This window comes from Equus quagga, chromosome 5, assembly GCF_021613505.1.
Source record: "Equus quagga isolate Etosha38 chromosome 5, UCLA_HA_Equagga_1.0, whole genome shotgun sequence".
NCBI lineage: Eukaryota > Metazoa > Chordata > Mammalia > Perissodactyla > Equidae > Equus > Equus quagga.
The window spans coordinates 47,054,696-47,076,271 of NC_060271.1; the positions used below are offsets into that span (position 1 = coordinate 47,054,696).

General features: G+C 60.3%; 1 protein-coding gene across 6 annotated transcripts in view; it reads right to left on the reverse strand.

Moving 5' to 3' along the window:
• Nucleotides 1-21,576, reverse strand: part of PRDM16 (PR/SET domain 16) — a 345,259-nt gene that overhangs the window by 322,843 nt on the left and 840 nt on the right. Inside the window, exon 1 of one of the 6 annotated variants that reach the window (XM_046661924.1) lies at nt 19,015-19,077. The exons of the other annotated variants lie outside the window; for them this stretch is intronic. Coding sequence (XP_046517880.1) covers nt 19,015-19,030 — 16 coding nt within the window. The 5' untranslated portion in view covers nt 19,031-19,077. Of the gene's footprint in view, nt 1-19,014; nt 19,078-21,576 lie in introns of those variants that run through there. 6 annotated transcript variants of the gene reach the window in all.

Sequence of the window (21,576 nt, forward strand, 5' to 3'; positions counted from 1 at the left end):
GGCTTTTGGTTTTACAGCTCACCAGACCACACCAAGGACTTGGGAGCAGAGCGATGGGCAGCCCGCATCCCCATGGGCCTCGGTCCTGAAGACTCTGCTCTCAGCTCCAGGAGCGTCTAGGAACCTGAGGGTCCTGTGCATCCGTGCCCTTGCATCCGACAGGAACATCGCTGCTGCTTCAGGAAACCTGAGTCGATGCCCCGTTTGCTCTTCAGGGGACGTTGGTACGAGAAGAGACCCTTTTGATTTGAGATGGGGGATGCCTCAGCCAGAGTTCAAAGTGGGGAGGCTTTGGAGTCCGATGGGAAGCTGCCATTCACGTCAGAGGGAGCAGGGGGTGGGCAGGCCCCAGCCTCCCCCAAGCCAAAGGTCACCACAGGTCAGTTGTGGCACAACCCAGGATGAGCGCCACAGGCACAAGCAGCCTACCAGCAGGGGTGCACACGTGGCCCGCCTCTCGAGGGGACACATGCCCTGGAGGGGGCACAAGGGGCTGACCCAGCTTCTTTGGGCGAAAGTGGCCACTTGATTCCTGAGGAGCTTCTGCCGTTCCAAGGGCCACCCCAGGGGAACAGAGTGTCCGTCTCTGGAGCTGGGTCAGCAAATGCATGGACAGGCTTAGAGGAGCTCCAGGAAGCCCGCCTGAGCACCAGGCAGGCCGCCGACCCGACCTGGAGGGCACATGGCGGCGTCTCCCAGCTGGACTCCATCTGAGCAGACGGGCAGCTCCTGGGGATGCGGTGCCCACAGCCCCTGCATCACCCCACGACGTGACATCTCTGGGCTGCTTCCTAGGTACCAGGAAGCTCATCGCCAGTCTCCTCTCAATTCCCACATGGACCCTGCAGCTGGGACTCGTAATATCTCCCCTTGAGAACTGGGGATGCCAGGGCCTGGAGGGTCACTGAGGGTAGAGGGCCTGGGATGCGAACCCAGGCCCGTCGGATGCGAGGTCTGGGTTCCTAACTGTCTGCCGCACGCAGGAGGCAGACCTTACAGTCCTGCATCCCGGGCTTTGACTTGGGGGATGTTTATACCTCACTTGCCTAACCGGACTCTGGGCACGTGGAAGGCCAGGACAGAGCTCCCTGCAGCTGCGGGAGAGGCAGAGTGGGGCCCCCAGAAATGGTCACTGCACAGATGAACGAGCGGAGGTACGAATGAATGAGGTCACAGTCCCTTGGGGGAAGCTGCTCTCCAGGTGACGGGATGGTGCAGCAAAGCAACATGCACAGTGTTCCTATTTCTACCAAATCAAAAGAGATGCCGATGGGGAGCAGACTGTGGCCTCGGATAAACGTCTGGGATTAGGCTGGGCCTGGAGGAGACACAATAAAAAGGGGAATTTGCAAGTGCCAGACACGCGGCTCCTTCGAATTTTCTCTGTGGTGGCGGCTGCCCCAGGAACAAGCCACTCGGGGAGCAAATGCACCCCGAGAAAGGACGTCTGGCCTGCGCCCGGCAGGGGCACTTCTGTTCTAATGGGGAAACTGTCATATAAAAAGGCCCATTGAACGATATGCATTTTATGGCCTGCGGACGTTTTATTTTTCCTGTACAGGAATACGGACAGGCTGCTGTGCTCAGAGGCTCTCCACCCCCTCCCACCACCTTACATGGGCACTTGCAGACCCCCTTCAGCTCCAAGTCCATGAGCGGGCTCCTCTCTGGCCGAGTTCGTGGAGAATGCAGGCCCAGGTAGAGACCACTCCAGTGCGCAGGGACCCGGGGCTGGATGGGGGATGCCCAGGGACCCCACAACTTTCAGAAAAAGATGCTCAGCTGAGCTCTCAGCCGGGTACCACTGTGCAGGCAGCTGGGGGTGCAAAGAGCTATGGAGTCCACGTGCATCTTCTCCAGGCAGGGGCGACACTACTGGTGCAGTCCATCCATGGCGTGGTCATAGCCCTCCCCAGGGGGAGGACAGTGGGGTGACAAGTGGCTGAGTGCAGCCCTGGAAACACTTGCATCTTCCAGACGCATGTGAGGAGAGGCATCCCCTAGTCCTTCCAGCGTGGGACTGGGGTTCTGAACGAGAAATTGATCCCACGACGATGGGAAAAGGTAAGAGATACATGGGGACATGGGAACCAGCCACTGCTTCACGTCCCAATCCTAACGAACCTTCTCCTCGTGGTGAGTGAGAGCAGCACGGCCGGCTGCTCCGGCCCTGGGAACCAGCCTGCAGCTATTGCTGACCACGGCCTCCATTTCTTCCAGGCAAAAACCTTCCCGTGTGCATTCTCACCGGAGTAAGGGGAATCCATCACGAGGAGTGGGTGTGTGGGAGGGTGGGAGGCGGAAGGTGGGGAGATGTTCTGTGAACGCTTTCATGCCCCTGCTGGCTCCCACCCCAACCAAGGGGCCAGCTTTCAGTTTATTCAAGCACATAAGGATACATGTGGGGAAAAGGCCATCGGAGGGGGTGGGTTGTTATTGGTTTCCGGATTGTTCTCAGCGACTCGGGCCCCTAGCTCCCTGATTTAATGCAGCCAGGACTCCAGAGCCCGGCCTCCATCTCTTCCACGAGGAGATTTCTCAGCCAACAGAACCCCTGCGTGTGCACAGTGGCCGAGGTCAAACGGCCGGAACAGCAGAGAAAATGTATGAAAAAGGTGATCCTGTTAGAGTTTAGACCTCATAAATCTCCACCACGCTGCTGGCTGGCTTTAGGAGGTGAGAGAAACAACATTACGGAGCGAAATGAGGAGAGAAAAAGAATGTAGCAGGAAGGCCAGAGAGCAGGCAAGTCACGGGGACCGAGGGGAACTCGCTCGCCGAGAAATTCTGTCCAATCTTGGCTCAACCACAGGCAGGAGGCCAGACCCCAGTGCCACCGACAGAAACGCGTCTCCCTCCCAGAAAATTGATTTCTAACAACGGAGGCTCGTCCAAAGGCATCTCAACGTTGTTTAAAGAAAGGAGACATGGAAGCTATCGCCATGGCTCGCGGTCAGGAGCTGCTTTCAGAAAGAAGTGATTCCAACAACTGAAAGGTGGCTCCCTCCCCGGACTGGAAAGGTCGGATGATAACGTCCAAGGGAACGGGCATGCTGGACAGTCTTGACTAAGAACTCATTTGCAAAAAACAAAAAAAAAATGCAAGCTGATTTAACTCTCCTCCTATGATCTAAAAGCTCCCTCCCACAAACCTAAGAAATGTGAATTTCCTCATTTGGGGTCGGGTTGCCTGCCAAGCGCAAGGAAGGACCCTTGGCCTGACCCCAATGTGGACAGCGGTTCCCCACTGGGGCCCTTAGGCCGTGTGAGGGGCCACGTGACCCAGACAGCAGAGCCCTGGGGGCACGCCCTGCACCCCACCCCACACTTCTAAGGCACCCGAGCCGGGGTGGTCACGGGGAGCTAGGACCACAGTCTCTCTGCTGTAGGCTGGATGCGCAGGCCGGAAGCCCGCTTCCTCTCCGCCATCTTCCCCTCGGCCCTCTGCTCTCACACGTCAGGGTTTGTGAGGCCCGGGAAGAAGTGACCGTCTGCCCCTTCACCTCCAGAAGGATGGGCGTTTCCGGGGCTCCAGCGTGCACTGCAGACTCACGGCGTTGGCCTGGGAGTTCCCGTCACCCGGACTTCACTTGTCTCTGTTTCTTCACTTTCCTCGAGGCGAACAACGCCACGTTCAGATTGCACAATTCCGCCCCTTAATTGCTTCACTACTGGACATTTCAGGAGGGTTCTCACTTTTCGCAGAAATCTCCAGGCGTGAGGACATTTCCGAGGATCTTTTGCCTAATTAACAGCATACTTCGTAAAAATAAATTAATAAATAAGGCAAGAGCCTTTCGTCAGCTCCCCGAGGACGCCTTCTCCACATCGCAAGAACTTAGTAGAATCTCCATCGGAAAGGTCACGGGCAGGGGTCGGCCGTGGAGCGTCTGCTCCGCCTGGGCTCTGCGCCTGGCGCTCCCAGGTCGCAGTTGATGCTGCCCAGCTCGGCGAGCTTAGCCCCCAGGCTCCCTCCTGGCCTCCTGCTCCCAAACAGGACCAAAGGGTCCAGACGAAAATGCGACACGAGGAGGGAAGCCAGGCTGCCGTCCGGTGCGAGGCCTTTCCACTCCGAGTGTTGTGCGGGGGCAGGGCTGTGGGGAGACGTGGCACCAGGCGCGGGCCCCTGCCCTGGGGCAGCCTTCCTGACGGGAGAGTGGAGCCCCCCCGACACCGGACAGCAAGTGCAGGTGCACATGGGCCCAGAGCAACAACTCCAGGCTGAACGGACACAAGCCGGGGGTCCGAACTGGCCGGCCCAGCTGTGAGACCTCCACATGGACGACCCCGGGCAGGCACCATACAGTTTATAGACCCCGGCATGCACGACTGCACCCTGCGATGCCTCAGTTTGCCCATCTGTCCGCCCTGAGAGGAAGGGGCCTGAGATGTGCAAAAGAAATGGGACCTGCGAGAGACGACTACCCAGGCCCCCAGGCCACCACGACCTTCAAGGGTGCCCATGGACACCTTCTGCGGCCTCATGGAGTTAGGCTAAAGGAAGGTGCCAGGCCCGTGCCCAGACAGCGGGTTTGTGGTCGGGGCAGACAGCCTCAGAGCTCCAGAGAGCTGACTGACCACTCGCTGTCAACCCACGTGTATAAGGCGCAGCTCTCGGGGCCAGACGCGCTTCCCACAGGCCTGAGGGACATCCCAACCGACGGCCTCCTGCTGCCTGCCCTTGAACCGGGAAGGTCACCCCAGGCGCCCCGAGAAGGCCTGCTGTGGCTGCAGGAGGTGAGCTGGCACAGGAACAGGACGCCGATTTCCAGGAAAGACAGGCAAGTCTATTCTTGATTCAGCCACAACCCCACAAGTTACAGATCCCCCATTTCACAGATGGAACGCTGGGCTCAGAGAGGCCGACAGGAGCCTGGGTCACACAGCTAGCAGGCAGTGGGTACAGGATTCGGTAGGGGTCTGTCTGAACCCCAAGCCTGTACCGCCCATCCACAAACAGACAGACTGTGAGCACAGACCCCCCACCCAGCTCGAGAGTCAGGATGCACCCACCCCCCTGAAGGGGGTGTCCAGCTCCTGCCCTGGGTCTGCCTTCCTCCCTTCCCCGTCCCAGAGCTGTCTGGAGCTGTGCTCAGGAGTTGAAGGTGTCACATCGTGGTCTGCCCAGGCCCTGCTGGGTAGCAAAACGAAGCTTCGGTTTTGGGCCACGAAATGATTCCGACCCAGCGGGGCAGAGATGCCCATCACCGAGGCTTGAGGATGCCTTCAGGTCCATAGCGTCCCACCAAGACTGCAGGTGGCCCATCCACGTCCACAGCCCCTCGAGGCTGCAAGCCCCCTGCGTGTTGACCTTTGTGCTCAGATTCCACCTGGACTTGCCTTCCAGAGGGTCAGGGTGGGCCCTGGGCACCAGCCCCCAGAGCAGGTGGATGTACCCACATCCACTGACAAAGACGAGAATGATTAGGGGACAGAGGGGGCCGGATAAGGAGCCCAGATGCTGGGTGGAAACACACCCCAAGCACTCCAAAGCTGGGGCCAGCAGCTGCAGCAGGGTGTGTGTGGGTCCCCCGGTGCCTCCGCCCACTCACAAAAGGCACCCAAGAGCCCCCAGCCCAGAGAGGCACTTCCCTGCCTGCTCCCCTACCCCCATGACAGCTGTGGTCCACTGGGCCCCGCACCGTGATTCACAAGGGATGCCCGTGAACAGCTCAGGCTGGGAAGTAAGATGCTGCCCAGGCCTCTCCAGACGTTGTGTTTTCAAGCGGGCAGGAGCCCTGGGTACTGGGACCGGCAGGCATGGCCTCCACTCAAATTCTCAAGGGCAGGGGCAGAATGGCCGGTGCCTCCCTGGCTCAAATGTTCTGGGCCAGTAGCCTCCACTCTGGGGCCGCACCTCAAATTTCGGCGACAGAGCTGCCGCAGAAAGCAGCCTGCTTTGTCGGCGGCCGGCGTGAGCTCTATATTGCCGTGGCCCCTCGCCCCCAGCATTCCGCGCCTCCCAGGGGGCAGATCATCCCACCCAGGGCCTCATGCCAGAACCCGGAACTGCAAAGTGCTTTCTCCAGCACTGAGCATGCTGACTCGGTGCAGGGTTTGCAGGAATCTCCTTACTGGGCCCCAGGGTTCAGATCGAATGTCCCTTTGAAAGGGCCAAGGGGACCCTGTGCCCATGCTCCTGGGTCTGCATGACACCAGATCCAGCCCGTCCTGCCCCTGCTTTGGAGGCCATGCCCCCCCCCCCACCCTAGGGAAGGGCCCCTAACATCCCAGGGCTGGCGAGATCCGTCGTCCCCAACGAGGGAGGAGGGAAAGGCCTGTCCCCAGCCCAGTGGATGCCAAGGCCCTCTCTCCTGCAGGGAGCCCCGCAGACCAGCATGTCCCAGGCTCCCTCTCCTCCTGCTCTGTCTACAAGCCTGTGGGACCAAAGAGACCCAGTGACAGCTCCCTGAATGAGTGTCCCCTTCACCTGCCAAAAATGTGCTCTGGTCTGATGTCTACGCATCAGCCTCGGAAACCGTCCAAGACTAAAACCAGAGTCTGGCTCATGCAGTCACGTCTGTGTTCACAGAGCACTCTGCATGTGTGTACACGTGTGTATTTGCATGCATGTGTTTCAAGTATACACACTGCATTGCACAGCTTGTGCACATATATGTATAAATGTGTGTGCATGTACGTGCATGCATGTGCATGTGTGTTGCAAGTATGTGCCTTACACATGTGCGTGTGGGTATGCATACATGCATGTGCGCCTGTGTGGGTGTGGAGGGTATGTGCCTGTACACATGTGTGCATGCATGTGTGTGCCAGTGCATGCAAACTGATTACAGCAAAGCCCCCTTATCTTGCAGTTCCCTGAGCAAGTCCTAAGCATGTCCCCCCGAAGGCATCAAAGACACACTCTCAGAAGTCAGATGTCAGCTGGATTACAGCAGAGCAAGGAGAAACAGATTTCCTCTTTTCAGCTTTGGGACCTGCCAGTCAACACCCCAAAACCCCCTGGAAAAAAACTAAGCAAGAGACCCCAAAAGACAGGGTCCAGCTCAGAACTCTAACCTCTCCAAAGCGAGGCTGGCTTCCCTCCCCGGGGCTGGCACTGTGTCCCGACGCTCGCAGGGCAGCCCTGAGCAGGAAGCCCGCCACAGCCCCCCAGCTCTTCACTCCCGAAAACTTGGTGGATGGAGCCCCCAAATCCAATAAAGATGCCTGCCTGGGTCACACAGATAGCACAGCCGCTCGAGTCACCCCAGACAACCCACCAGGCCTGCGCACGATGCAGGGCACGGCTCCTTGGGCCAAATGCTCCCATCCGGGGCCTGCAAGGGCTTCAGGGAGAGCCGACCGCACGCCTAGAATCGTTTTCTCTCCACTTATCAAAATATCGTTTGGGACAAGCTATGTAATCTGTAGACCACATCTAGAGGCCCCTGGGAGACTGCTCAGCCCCACACACTCACATACAAATCTGCCCTCGGCAGGTGCAAGAAAGTTCTAGAAACTCGAAATAGTTGCTAACAATGATAGCCTCGATCCCACAGACAGCAACAGTAATAACAACACCACGTCCAAGGACCCTGCATACATGGTGCCAGCCCTCCCTCCCCCAACTGAGGCCTCTTCCCCTGTGTCCCATCTGAGCCGTTGAGAAACATCAGTGGGGGGCCGTGATGAGCATCCTGCCCTGGAGCAGAGGAAGGAGAAAGTGGGGGCCACAGCCAAGGGGGACATAGGCGCTGGCCCTCAGTGAGCACACGGGTCTCATTTCATTCTTGCAGCCACACCAGGCTGGCCCTTCTGGACCGACAGGGTGAAGACACCCCCTCCAGCTCTCATGGGGACAGAGGCAGAGCTGGGCCCTGCGTCTGCCTCACGGTGTCTGGAGAAATACCCCCAGCCCTGCAGGCTGAAGTTCCCGGGAATGAGGATTTGTGGCACCAGCCATCGGGCCTGCTCCATCCTGACCCAGCAGAGGTGGGACCGGTCAGGGAGTCCAGGAGCTGACCTGCAGGGACAGGGGGCCATGGCTGTGGCTAGCATGTGTCCCCCAGCCTCAGCCCTGATAAGGGTGAAGGGTGCTTCCAAGGCCCCATCACCACATCTCTAAACCTGAACCCACTTCAGCCGGGGGCCTCTTTGGGAATGGTCCTTGGAGCCCAGCAAGTTGGGGTTCAGTCACCCCTAGGTTCCCTGCATATCGGCAACCCTCTTGTCCCTCTCGGCTGTGGCCAAGAGTGAGCCCAGATTGAGGGCAGGTTATTGTCCCTCTGACACTGGTCAAACTAGCCTGGAGGTGCTGTGCCAACAGGAGACCTACCTGCTCCTGAAGATGGCAGGGAGCAGGAAACCTCCCTCACCAGGCCCCACAGGCTTGCACCAGGGCCCCGAGACCACCCGGACCACCTTCCCTCTTCCCAGTGGCATGGGGGCCAAGGGCCAGCCTTCCACCCCGGGAGCTAACACTCAGCCGCAGGTAGGCCCATCGAGTTCCCGTGGTTTGTTCCAAGGTCCGCTAAGGCGGTGGAACTGCTCGTCCCATTTGCAATTTGGGAATTGGAGACCAAGCACCAAGCCTGAGGCTGGGGGCCGCCGGCACTCAACTCTGAGGTGTCTCAGGACTGGAGGCAGGTGAAGACCCCGCAGTGCCCGGCGTGACACTCACGGTCGTTCACCACCATCACCGGGCACCTTGGCTTCCTTGCCTGGGGCCTGCCCACTGGCCTGGGGCCTCTGCCTCTGGGCAGGCAGCGGGGAGGGTTCGGCCTCGTTTTGCTTTGACAAATTTGGCGAGTGTCAGGGCTTTGAGGAAGGAAGTTGACGGGATGCTGGCCCCAGTGGCGCCCCTTCAATGTGCCCTGTGTGCCCACTTGTTGGTGACCAACACCCCGTGGTCACGGTTTCCCAGGAGCCCATATCCAGCCCGGAGGTCCCGATGTTCTGGAGAGCCCACCGCAGGCCCAGCTGACTTGTCTGCGGCCACTTCTTGGTGCCCCTACCAGCCGCAGGGCCTGCAGGTGAGGCCAAGCATTATTCTGCATCCTGGTGAATAAAGAATCGGGGCTCTTTGTCAGCAAACGCCAGGCTGCATTCTTCCACGCGGGCCCTTTCCCTCACTCTGTCATGCTGAGTCTGTGGGTCAAGGAGGGGGACTCCCGAGGGGACAGATAGGACCAGGGCCGCCGTAATGGGCTTCTCACCCTCGCTGTGGCCATCAGCCCCTACCTCTTTGAACGAGGGTCGTCTGTCGGGATCGGGAGGCAACCTAAAACCCTGGGTAAAGGGAGAAGCTGGGCTGGGGCAAAGAATGATCCTTATCCAGGCTGCCAGCGGTGGGGGCCCGGCGGTGCAGCCAGATGGGCCTCCATTGGAATCGCCCCCATCGTTAGCAGATGAGATTCAATAACAAACAGCAGCTTTGAGCGGCTTTATCTAACCTTTGGAAGGTAAGATTAACACCTTCGATGGGGAGAGAGTTAAGACTCTGGGGGCCCCTTTGCTTTGCAATTCCGATTCCCAGCCGTGAAACGAGAGCCCCTCCTGGGCCGGCTCTCTGCCCCTGGATTTCAGAGCCTCTTACTTTCCACTGGCTGTTTTAGCCCTTTTGTTCATAAGGACACTTGGCCGAATGTGCAGCCACCAAAACCCTACCCCCTCCCCTCGTGCACATGCCCCGCACTTGCACGAGCTCCCGGACCACGGGCAAGAAGAGCTCTGAGTACCAGGGACCGGGACTCTCACCTGGCTTATTACTAGAGACGCCAGGTCTCCCCGGGATCTGCGGAAATATGAAAAATCCCCCATTGTCCCAGATTTTACTTGCCGCTGCTCAGATTTCATTTGCCCAGAAGAAGCCATCGGACACGTTCCTCTGAGCAGAAATCTGTGATAAGCCCCAGGTCAGAGGAGAGCCGGCCTCACCGAGCTCACCCACAGCTCAGGCCGTGGGGCCGCCCGTGGAGGAGAGGCCATCGGTGCTCTAAACACAGATTGTCAGCAGAGCCGACGAACCGAACTTTGGGAGGTCCGAGGGCAGCACCCAGCATATCACAGCGGGTCTTGTTTTTAAAGTAACGTCAAATCACTTCAAGGGAAAAATTGATCTGTCTCTGATAGCTTTTCCTCCTGCTAACGTGATAAATAAATAATTAGCCACGTCGTCGAGCTGTTTCATTAAAGAAAAGGATGGCTGGATGGGCCGAGATAGAGAAACCGATCAAAAAGATGGAGTCCGGCTGGAACTCCCCGTGTGTTACAGCACCATTTGTATCCTGTCACTCACTAGCTTTATGTGCAGCCCGAGCTGGGAACTGAATACCCTATTCAGAGAGGTACTCACGGGCGTGTTATTGCAATTTAATATTTTCGCACACAGACACATCATTATCTCGGAACCTGACACTGGCAGCATAATTCTGTAATTTTTCAAGAGGGCCTAATTTTTCTAAATGTGAGCACCAGGGCCAGGATTATCTAAACACCCCTCTGCCTTTGTTTCTTCTCGGGGGTTGTGAGCGTGCAGGAGAGTGCTCGCATAGTCCTGCTCTCCACCTTTGAACTCCTCCTGTCTCTTCCCCCACAACTGCCAGCTGCAAACGGCTCAGGACAGGCCCTGCCCGGCCACACAGCCACTGCTCCAGACACCACGGAGAGCAGAGCAGCGTGGCGCAGGGGGCAGCGAAAGTGAGAGGCTCTTTGCAAAGCACGAGTGGGCAGAGATGGTGAAATGCTTCTGACAAAACAGAAAGGAACATTTTGAGGGTAAGTCTCACTCAGACGTCAGAACCAGACCTGCACACAAGTGCAAGCATATGTGTACATGCACAGCACACGGGCACATGCATGGACACGTCTGCACACTCACTGGAAACCATCTCAGCACGATGACACTGACATCTGGAGGGGTCTGTGTTGGGGGTCGTGTCTCCTCTGAGCAGCATCGGCTCTGGCCAACAAAATGCTCCCCAGTTTTCAGGCAGTTCAAGAATGCATTGGCCTGGGAGCGGTTTGCAAGGAAGCCCAGATTTCCCGGGAAGGCCTCTCAGGACAAGTGGGTGGCAGCAAAGAGGAAGGTGGCATAGCCTGGTGGACACACCGCACCCCGTGATGGTTGCCGCAGCCTGAAGCTGCTCAGTTTTTACCCAGCAACAGACATTCTCTGGGTCACAAGCTCCCTTCCGAAAGGGACCCCAGGGACCTTCTGGCAGCGTGGTGCTCTCCTCTATGCTGACACCCCAAAAATATCCCCCAGGACCACCCTGTCCTTTAACCCTGATGCCACGTGCATGCTCAGGGCTGGGCCAGCAGGGCAGTGAGTGAGGAGAGGGGTGATCAACAGCCGCTTCTGAATCTGGGGTCTGGAAACGGTTGTCAGGTCAGCACAGGCTGGAGATGCTGATTTTCAACACAGCAAAGACCTAATCGTATTGCTTTCCCCGGGACTGAGGGAGAAAGTGGCCTCGTGGCAAAAATATGAATTCTGGGGAAATGGTCTCATTCTGAGCCTTCACGAGGGAGCGTCATCTGAGGGCAAGTAAGTGCCAGGCAGTGACAGAGGCTCGGGACCTGACTGCACTGGGAGGGAGCAGGCGAGGGGGGCGGAATTGAGAGTAATGCCCAGCACTTTGCCCGGGAGCCCGGTGGCCGTCCTCTGGTCACCATTTGGGCTCCTCCGGTGAGTATCACTTTCAGTCTTTGTTTAAACGTTTTATGGACCAATGTGACGGGGCCTCTCTGAAGAGGCTGTTACAGCCCATTGAGCAGATACAAACGTCTGTGCTCTTTTCAATGCATGTCCCTTTCCCAGGGACCCAACTAGAAGGAGGGCTGGGGGTCTATTATGTAAATCCATATTTCGGCATAATATGGACTGCCAGCTTCTGAATATGGATACGGGGATTACACTGTGTCACAGGAAAGAGTTCCCGGTCACATTCAGTGCCCATTCATCACACGCCAACCCAGGCGCTCAGCCCTGTGCCGAAAGGCCGGCGGTGCCACGCCTGCCATAGGGACCAGAGAAACACGCCACCAACATCATGTGAGCCACCGAATTTGAAAGAGAGAGAGAGAAAAGGCTCCTGGAAGCAGACAGATGTGTAAACCTTCTCTCCAGCATCCCTCCCTCCCTCTCCTTTTGGCCTCTCTAATTTGAAGAGCTGTTAGTTGGGGGTCCAGGGACCCCTCTGCCCGCACAGAGGCAAGGCCGGGGATACCCGAGAGCTGAGTGTCTCCAAGCATGCTGAGATGGGAGGTGGCCTGCTGGTCTGAGTCTGGCTGTATCCCCTTCTCAACAGTTTGGACATGGAGGCCCAGATCCCGGGACAAGGACCTGCTGGCAAGAGAGGATCAAAGAGGATCAATTCGCATCTGCAAATCCCCAGACCCGCCACATTGCCCAGTGGTGTGACCATGTCTTCCTCTGGGTGGGCCAACCACAAGCGAGCATCCCACAGCCACCCCCAGGGCCCCTCAGGCGTGTCTTGGAGCCCCGCACACAGAAGGCCTACAGACAACGTGCTGGACTCCAGGGGGCAGAGACGAAAGGACGACGGAATGGAGCTGCTGAAACAAACAGAAGCCCCGACCCCCTGCAGGAACCGGGAGACCGCTGGTAAGAAAAGAGCTGGCAGATGCCAACAGCTGTTTACCCCCAAAGGCCGACGTAAGAATTGGAAAGGCCCAGTATGGCTGAAGGGCCAGGAAGGCACGGGAGGGGGTCGACACCCTTGGAGCTCAGCAAGCTCCAGGGTGCAGGTCAGAGGGGCCTAAACAGGCCTGAGCACCTGTGTCTCCCAGTTTGAAAGTAAAATCACAATGAAGGACCACGCGCCTGTGTTTTATTTCACGACTGAGCTGAAGGGCAGTGATGGGGTGGGCCCTTTGCTGGATTGGGGCAGACCAGCAGGGTGGCAGGGTGTTATGCAACTACAGCGATACTGCAGAGCTGGTGGCCAGTACCCTCAGCCTGGCCTGCATCCCTGCAGGCCTGCATGCCCCTCTATGGCCCCCTGAATCCCCCGACTAAGCTTGGGAGGAAGAGGACCAACCAAGCAGGCCAAGGAGATAAAACCAAACTCGGTTCCGACTGCCTGTCGGATTGGAATGGGTCGTTCTCACTCACCCCCATTTTCCAGGCTAAAGCACCCCACCAAACACTATGCCGGACCCTTCCAGAACCTTCTGTGCAGTCCTCTCTGCTCAAGGCTGGGACTGGAAAAGAAAGAGGTGCAGATGCACACGCGTACACGCACTGCAGCGCTTCAACTGAGTTCCAATTCACTTTCATTATCCCAAACAACCTCCCTTGCCCTGGTTTCACAAGGGCCAGGTTTGGCGCCAGCGAGGGGAGGGGTGTCCTGCCGGCAGAGCCGAGCCACGGCGCACGGGGATCAGAGTGGGATTCGTGCACAGTACGGTTAGAGGTGCAGAACGGGTGCAGGGTTTCTGTGGCCTGAGGCAGGAAGCTCCCAAGCACATGCCCCCAGCCTGTGCCATGGCAGGGCTGCCTGCAGGGCCCACGTGAGGCCTGGGGAGCAGCGTCCAGGGCGCCGGTCGGCCAGGACTTGATGTTTGCACGAAGCGTCCAGCTTTGTTGTTCCTTCTCAAGTAGGAAAGTAGACAAAGCCACTTACTTCTCAACTCAGTAGCACGCCGAACAGAAAGTAAACCACAGGCCTGAGGACCCTCCCTGGCACACAGAGGTCCATCAACAGGGCCTTGTCCCCGAGCCAGGCATCTGGGGAGACCTGGCCGAGGCTCTGTCCACCCAGCCCCACCACTGTGCCTGTGTCCCCCCCCCGCCAACAATGCCCCACCATCAGCCACATTGAGATTCAGTATAGAATATAAATCTTGCGTCAAAAGCAGAAAATCAGATCTACCTAAATCCATCCAGGTGAGCCAGGAGGCTAATGGGCAGGGTGAGGGGATAGTCCTTAACGTGGCCAGAAATGCCTGACTATTTTCCAGGAATTCCCTAAAAAAAACCCCGGTGAGACCTGGGAACTCCTCTCCTCCCCGCATCGCACCAGCAGGGCAGCAGCCCCGGCCCCCAGCCTTAGACCAAGCCGACTGAGGCCTTTTCTTCCCGTTAACGCCCCATGACACTACCTAGGGATGGAGAGGAAGACAGACCGCCTAGAAGAAGCCCAAGGCGCCGGCATGGGGACAATGACCGGAGGCACAGAGGTTGAGCCAGTGTCTCTTTCTCCTTCACAGCCAGACATGGTCCCTCGCCACCTCCAGGCTGGGGAAGAGCCAGAGGCCACTCGGCAGGGGCTTCGGCTCTCCTCAGAGCAGATCTCAGAACTGGGACACAGAGGCTCAGAGGAGCCCTGTGCTCTGCCCAGCACCCGCTCCCCGAAGACCCGTGCAGTCTCTCTAGACACACACCCGTGGCAGAAAGGAGCAGCAGCCTCACCGTCACCTGCCGCCCCCACCCCCTGCCTCGTCAGCTCAGGCTGCGCTTCCCCGGACAACGCTGATCCCCATACAAGCACTGGGTACACCCACCCACCCCACCCCACCGACGGGGTGCAGACGAAGGGCACACGCCCTTCTGGGAAGTGCGTTACCACCGAGAGGCAGCGCGAGTCTGGTGAATTTCCTAGGCGAGTTTACTCTGCAGAATCCTCCGTGGGGTTCAGAAAGCGGGGGTCCCAGAGCCCCGGCTCTCTGGCTTTCCGGAGCAGAGTTTCGGAGGTGAGCAGCAAGGGCTGCTCCTCTTCCCCGAGTCTGAGTCCGGAACACTGTCCGTGGGATGTTTCTGCTCCCACGACCATAAAGCCTGCGTGTTTATGGACCCCTCCTCCCACCCGAGGAGGGGTCACGGGGCCGGGGGCCTGCGGGCTCTGCAGCAGGAGCCTGTCGGTCCCCTCTGGCCCAGGCATATTTCAGATGAGCCTGTCCCTGCGCCAAGCATTCCATCTCAAGTGCGGGGTCAGGACAGAAGGAACAAGTGACCCCGTACTCATCAGGTCTGTTGACAGACAGGTTACACTGTCTCCATCCTGAAAACGAGTGTTTGCGGTGGGAAACAGCACACGCGTCAGGATGCAAAATGTGCATGGGATAATACGGGGCCTCATCTAGAGGAGAGAAAACGTTCACCAGGACCCAGCCATGTTTTAAAATGATTATAAATTATTTTAACAGTGCATTTGCAAAGGGTTATAAAAACAGCCATAATATATTTTTTTCCTTAGATTCTAGAATTACCAGTGTGACAGCTAATGCAATAATGATTTGTTTCAAATGCCAGTGTTTAAGCTGTATAAAGCTGATTTTATACATTTTTCCAGTAGGCCGCATTGTAGTTAATGAAATTAAACACACCAATCGCATTTGTCCCCAGGGGACGAGGAACTGAACACACCACTGGTTTATTTTTTTATTAAAATAAATTGCAGCCGGCAAGATGGACTAATTGCATACAGAATTGAAAAAGAAACATTCCATTGATATAATTAAGCCAATTTTCATGGACAGAAATAGTTATAGTGGATATAAAATAAGCAAAGCCTCCACCAGAATCTGACTTCCCTCCTCTTTTGCACAGAATGTTAACTATTAAACAAATATGTATCTCAGATCTACACGCTCCTCTCCGTGAGCCCCAGGGCATTGTTCCTCAAAGTCTCGGGAGAGCCCAGCCGGGTGGACCAGCCGAGGCACCTCCAGACCAAGGAGGATTTGATGGCGAAACCCCTAGAGTGGAGAGCGGTCAGAGCAAAAGACGCCACCCCTCCACTGCCCGGGGGGCCCTCAGGAGTTCAGGAGTACTGGCCGGCCCGGAGCGGCCACCGAGGCCCTGGCCGCAGCCTGTGAGGTGGCCAGACTTGAGGCACAGCGGCCGAGCCAGGCTGGAGCAGCGTGTGCAGGGGCCAGCTCCTTCTCTGTGCCGGGGCTCAGGTTCACACAGCAGCTCCCTGGCTGTCTGGGGGGAGGGGCGGTGATGATTTCCCTCCAGATTTGGGGTGGGGGTGGGGGCGGCAGGTGAGGGGCAGGTCCCATACTTCCTGCATTGACTCAAAGGGGATGGCAGTAAGTAAGGGTGCAGGCAAGGCGGCCCCTGGTCAACACTTTCACTAACCGGCACCTGCCCTTGGCAGAGGACGCAGAAAGCCAGGGCTGCAGAAGCCGGGGAAGCCAACCTGGGGGGGGGACGGAGCAGCGGGGGCGTCCAGACCCAATGAGGGAAGCACCCGGGCTGGAGGAGGCTGAGCGCACGCACGTCAGCCAGTTGCATTCACAAGCTGTAAGCACACTGATGTCTTATTTGCTTTTGAAGAACAGACTTGTTACAAGCTGAGCACTGGCCTTGGGAAAACGCGTAAACCCTGACAACTTAAAAAAAAAAAATCCTATGGAATTAATTGCAGCCTGCAGTGTGCTGGAGGGCTGGGGTACAAGCCAAATAAGAAACCTTGGAGGGCTTTATTTAAGTGACATTCACTTTCACCCTTAACTTGCTGTGCGACCTCCCATGATTTACTTGACCTCTCTGTGCTTTGGGTTTCCTACCTCTAAAAGTTGTGCCAGCTACCCACACTTCATCCTTCTCAGGGTCAGTGAAGGGGTCACATCACCTAAGTGGACCATGAGTGCCTCTATGGGGACCTTGACCTTCTCCCTGGAGGTTGCCGGGGCGACAGGGACGGGGCAGTGGTTTAGGTTGCAGCACGCTCCAGGCCTCCCCAGAGACAGGTGCGTGGAGCGAGTGCACAAGGCCCACGCACCACCCCGGGAGAAGCTGGGCCCCGGGATGCCGCCCAGGAAGGCGGAGGTCGATCCTGGAAAGCCCGACCCCGACCCTCCGGCTAGCTCGGTTTTCCCTCACGGTCTCCCCCTCTTCCCACCGCCCCGGCTTAGGCGCAGGCTCCCAGGTGCACTCCCGAGTCTCTTCGGCCCCAGGTCCGCGAAGCGACTGCAAACCCGACCCAGATCTGTCGCCCGCAGAGTTGGGGTCGGGGTCGGGAATCAGGGTACTCGGAGCGCGGAGCCCGCCCTTCTCCGTCCAGGAAGCCAAGAGGCGGAGACCATTGAGGCCGGACCGCGGCTCCGGAGGACGGCTCTGCTCCCGCTGGGCTGGGGTCCCGGGCGCCCGGGCGCAGCCATCTCCAGGAACCGGCTGCGCGGTGTAGACGCGGGCGCCGCTGGCGCCGCGCGGTAGCTGGCCGCGACTTTGGACGAGGAGAACGGGGAGCTCAGCCCGGGTCCCCAGGCCCCGCGCCCCGGCCCGGCCCGGCCCGGCGGTCTGGAGCCCTCGCCGGCCCGAGTCTGCGCCCGCGGCCGCCCGCCGTCCCGCGCCGCCAGGCCCGCCGGCTCGCTGGCCTCGCGAAGTTTCTTTCCCGCACGGGGACGGCGCCTGGCTGTTCCTCGTCCTCCCGCGCCCGCTTCGTGAGCTGCAGCGTCCAAGACTTGTTACACGGGTTTGATTCAAAACGTGATAAATTGTATTTAACGCTATTTGAAATTTTTAAACGAAATTATTCAAAAGATTTTTAATCCTGGATAATTTTTGTTGAAACTCTAATTATACATCACCTTAATTAGCAGCCCCAGCCCCCCAAGGATCCCTAATTGCCTCCTAATTGAATAAAACAGGGGGCTAATCGCGCCCACGGCGGCGCAGCGAGCTGGCGCGCCTCCCCCGAGGGGCCCGCTCTGGGGAACCCCCGGCCAGCCACACCGCCGGCACCTGGCCTCTCAACAGAAACGGGGGACCAGACCCTCTGCCCCGCGCTCTGCCCAGAAGGGGGCCGCGTGGTGTGCGGGAGCCGCGGGGGCAGGCAGACTCGGGGAGGCCCGTCTCGCATCTGCTCTGCCCCCGCAGCCGACAGAAGGAGCAGGGCGGCCCCGGGCCGGCTCGTCGGGATGTTGGGGACCCTAAGCCGCAGGCAGTGGCCATCCGGGGACCCCGCTGGGAGGTCACTCCACCAACAGGACTTAGTAACCTCCCGTCCCACAGGCTCACCTGCCGGGCCGAGGGCGACGCAGCGCCTGCGGGCGCTCAGCGCACCGCCGCGGGGCACCTGGCCTTGGCCGCCAGCCCTGCAGCCGCCCCCGCACCCCGGCCTCCGCGTTTTCGCCCGAAGCGGGCGAGCCGCCGACTCCCGCCGGACCTTTCCTAGCGCTGCTGCCCTACCAGGCGTCCAGACAGGAGGCTGCCGTCCTGGCTCCAGGGAGAGGACTGCGGGAAGGGGCAGCCTCCCCGGGGGGTGGGGGGGAGGCCCAGCAGAGCCCGGGTCTGGCCTGTTTCGGCTGCGGAGAAGGAGCCGGCTGGCAGCTCAGCCGCAGGCGGCGCTCCCCCCACGCTGTCACAGGCACCCCTTCCTCACACACATCACCCTCGAACGTACGCAAGACACGCAAAGTGCGACATCTAGCAGAGAGAGCGACCCCCACCCACCCCAGGGGCTACATGGCAGTTGTCTAGATGACACTATTCCCAGTCCTGGGATGTGTGGGGTCTGTCACTCCATGGGGATCAGGCCTCAGGGGCAGCTCAGATAAGGGCCCTGGCTGGACCCAGTGTCTCTTGGGGCACATCCACCCTGGCACAGGGGCCCCCCAGCTGTGCTGTAAAGAGGTCAAGAGGGCACCGTGTCTGTGCTGACCCCCCACCTGCCCACCTGGCTCACAACAGTGGCAGAAACACACAGCTCTTGTGAGGCATTTCATTTTTTAGCATGGGGCAGGGACAGCCGCGTTTCCCCCACAGGCTAGCACTGCCCTCGCTGGAGGAAGGGGCCCCTGGACCAGATCTGTCCTCCCTCTGCCGGGGCTCCCAGGCTCAGGGTGAGGAGCTGGGGGGCTCCCCAGCAGCTGAACTGCAGCCCAGGCCTGGGCGCCCCAATGGCCTCTGCCCTCGGAATGCTCCACTCTGAGCCCCCAGTGTGAGCACCACAGGTTCTACCAGCTCAGCCAGCGGCCTGCCCAGCAGGAGAGATCCCCGCTGAGTAGGCTCCTGGGTAAAACCAACGAATGACGGCCCAAGATACACCCTCTGGGGCAGCCCCCCACGCTCTGAGTCAGGGAGGCACATCCACTGACCTGGTCGTCCTTCCATGCCCGGCTGCAGACACAGCCCAGCCCTGCACACTGGCCTTGCAACCTTGACCTCTTTCCCTTCCCCAAGCCCCCTGACCCTGCTGGGCTGTGGCTTGGGGTGGGCTCTGCTGGCAGCATTGGGGCTGCCTTGCTGCCTCAAATTCAGGTAATGGAGTCAGGTCCCCAGGGACGTCCACATCTGCGTAAAATATCGTCCAATGAAATGAAATTCCTCAGCAGATCCTGGGCTCTGTGTCAGGCAGGCGGCCGCCGTCCTGTGCCTGCCTCGGCCACCTTCCTGGGGAGGGCTGGGGCAGGCGTCCCCTCTGTGGGGCCGGCGCAGGAGAGGTTCCCAGTGCTTCCTCGAGTGTGGGCTCCAGCTGGGTCTGGGCCTGACAGATGAGCTCTGTGTTGGCTTTTCCTCACGAAGGACTCCCAGGACAGGGAGACCTGCGCTCTGCCCTCCCCTTGAGTCCAGCTCTTCGGCCTTCAGGCCAGGCTGCAGGACTCTCCAGGCACCCGTTCTGGGTCCTGGGCAGAACCCGGAATGGCAACCTTCCCCACCTGGCAGGGGTGGAGCAGATAAGAGCTGAGGGCCAGAGGGAGGGGTGACCTGCCGGCTGTGGGCCGCTCAGAAGTTTCTGGGGCCTCCCTGGGCGCACTGAGTTGGCCTCTCGCTTGCAGCGAAGGCCGGAGAAAGCAAAGCTGCTTTCCACTCTCTTGCTCCAGCTTCGGGCACTTCCTCGGGGCGAAAGCCTGACCAAGGCAGCCTGCAGTCCCGGGCCCAGACTCTGGGAAGGCCTTGCAGCGCACACACAAACCCGAAGATGCACACGAACACGCACATCCCACGCGCCCCGGGCAGGCACGGTAGCACGCACAGGCCGCGGTGCCAGCCACGAAATGCGGGGCCTTGTTCGTACCAACAGGGGCCAGAGGTCACGGGAGGCCGGGGAGGCCGAGGCCGTCAGCACCGGGCAGAGGAGACTGGCTGGGAAGGGGCGCCTCAAGGAGGGGCCCGGAACAGCGCCGGCGGAGTGCGGGGGCATCCTGCAGAAGCTGCGAGCTGCTTTTCCCCCGGCGGGCCTCCGCGCGGCCTACGACTGCGGGGCTGCTGTTGGGGGCCGAGCCGGGCCGAGCACCGAACCAAGAGAGCAGAACTTCGGAAAACTGTCGCGAGTTTCGAGCCCACCGTGCTAACGCTTAGGGGCTCGGCCGTGGGTGCTGTGAGGCCGGGCCGAGCAGGGTCAGGCCACGGAGGAGCGGACGGAACGGCCTGGTGGTCGGGCAGGGAATCCCAAGGGGAGCGGGCCGGTGACCCTTCCGCGGGTGGGCGGGTGGCCGGCGGAGAAGGGGGCGGCGAGAGCAGGAGGCGCCGATTCCGCCCCGCGCGGCGCTCGCCGCTTCGCTGCAGCCGGGCCGCGGCCGGGACTGCGGGAGCCGCGCTCGCCGGGCCGCGGCGCCGCCGTCCCCACCTGCCTGCCTTTCGGGCCACAGCCCCGGGCCCGCTGGCCTCGCAGCCGATGGCGCCGGCCGCAGGGGTGCGGAGGGCGCACGGCTGGCCCCAGGGCGCGGCGGCGGGCGGTGATGCGGGCGGTGGGCGCACCAGGCCGGCGGCGGGGACCGGGACGGCAGCAGGCTGGGCGCGCGGAGCCCGGGGCTCGGCCGGAGACTGAGCGAAAGAGAAAGTAAGACCGGGGACCGGGCAGTCTCGCCGGAGCAGCTCTGTCCCCACCGGGCCTCACGGCTGTGCCAGGAGAGCGGGTGCGGGACAGTCCGAACGGGGCCCGAGGGCGGCGGCGGGTCGGAAGGCGGCCCGGTGGGGACCCTCCTGCCAGAGGCACCGGCGCCTGGGCGGCCCGCGCGGGCTGCTGGAGTCACAGAGGAGCGCCCGCCGCCGCGCGGGGCACCAGTTGGGAATAAACTTCACGACCATAGTTCCAAGCCCGGGAAGACGTCTCCATTTTGCTCCCCCAGTGGCTGTGGCTGTCCTGCTGTCGCCACCCCTGCCCTTACGCCCGCGGAGCCGGGTGGGCGCCGGCCCGCGCCCCCTCCTCCGCCCCCTCCCCGGCTCGGGGTCTCCCTCCTCTGCGCCCGGCTGGCGGACGCCAAAGGCGGTGCTCTAGCGCCCACTATTTCAAAAGCCCGGAATATGATTTGACCAGGACTGAGAGCCACTCGGAGAGAGAGAGGGAGAGAGCGAGCGAGGAGGAAAAAGTTGCTCTCCCCTTTCGTCAACTTTTCGCTAACTTTCGCTTTTCGCTCCCCTCCACCCCCAGCCCTCCCCCTCCGCCCCCCTCCCTGGCCCCCACCGCGCGCCTCGGGTTCCCGGGCCCGAGCGCCTGACAAGGGGGGGGAGGGGGTTCGGCGAGGAGGGGGCCGGCGCCTTCGGGGAGCGCGCGGCCCGGGCGCCCCGAGCCTCCGCGCCGAGCCCGGCCGCCCCGGAGCGCGGGAGGAGGAGCGGCCCCCGGGCCGCGCGGCCGATCCGGGGGCCGGGAGCCTGAGTAGCGCCGGCCGCGCCCCGACGCGCACCCCTGGCCCGGGCGCCCCGGCCCCGAGGCCCGG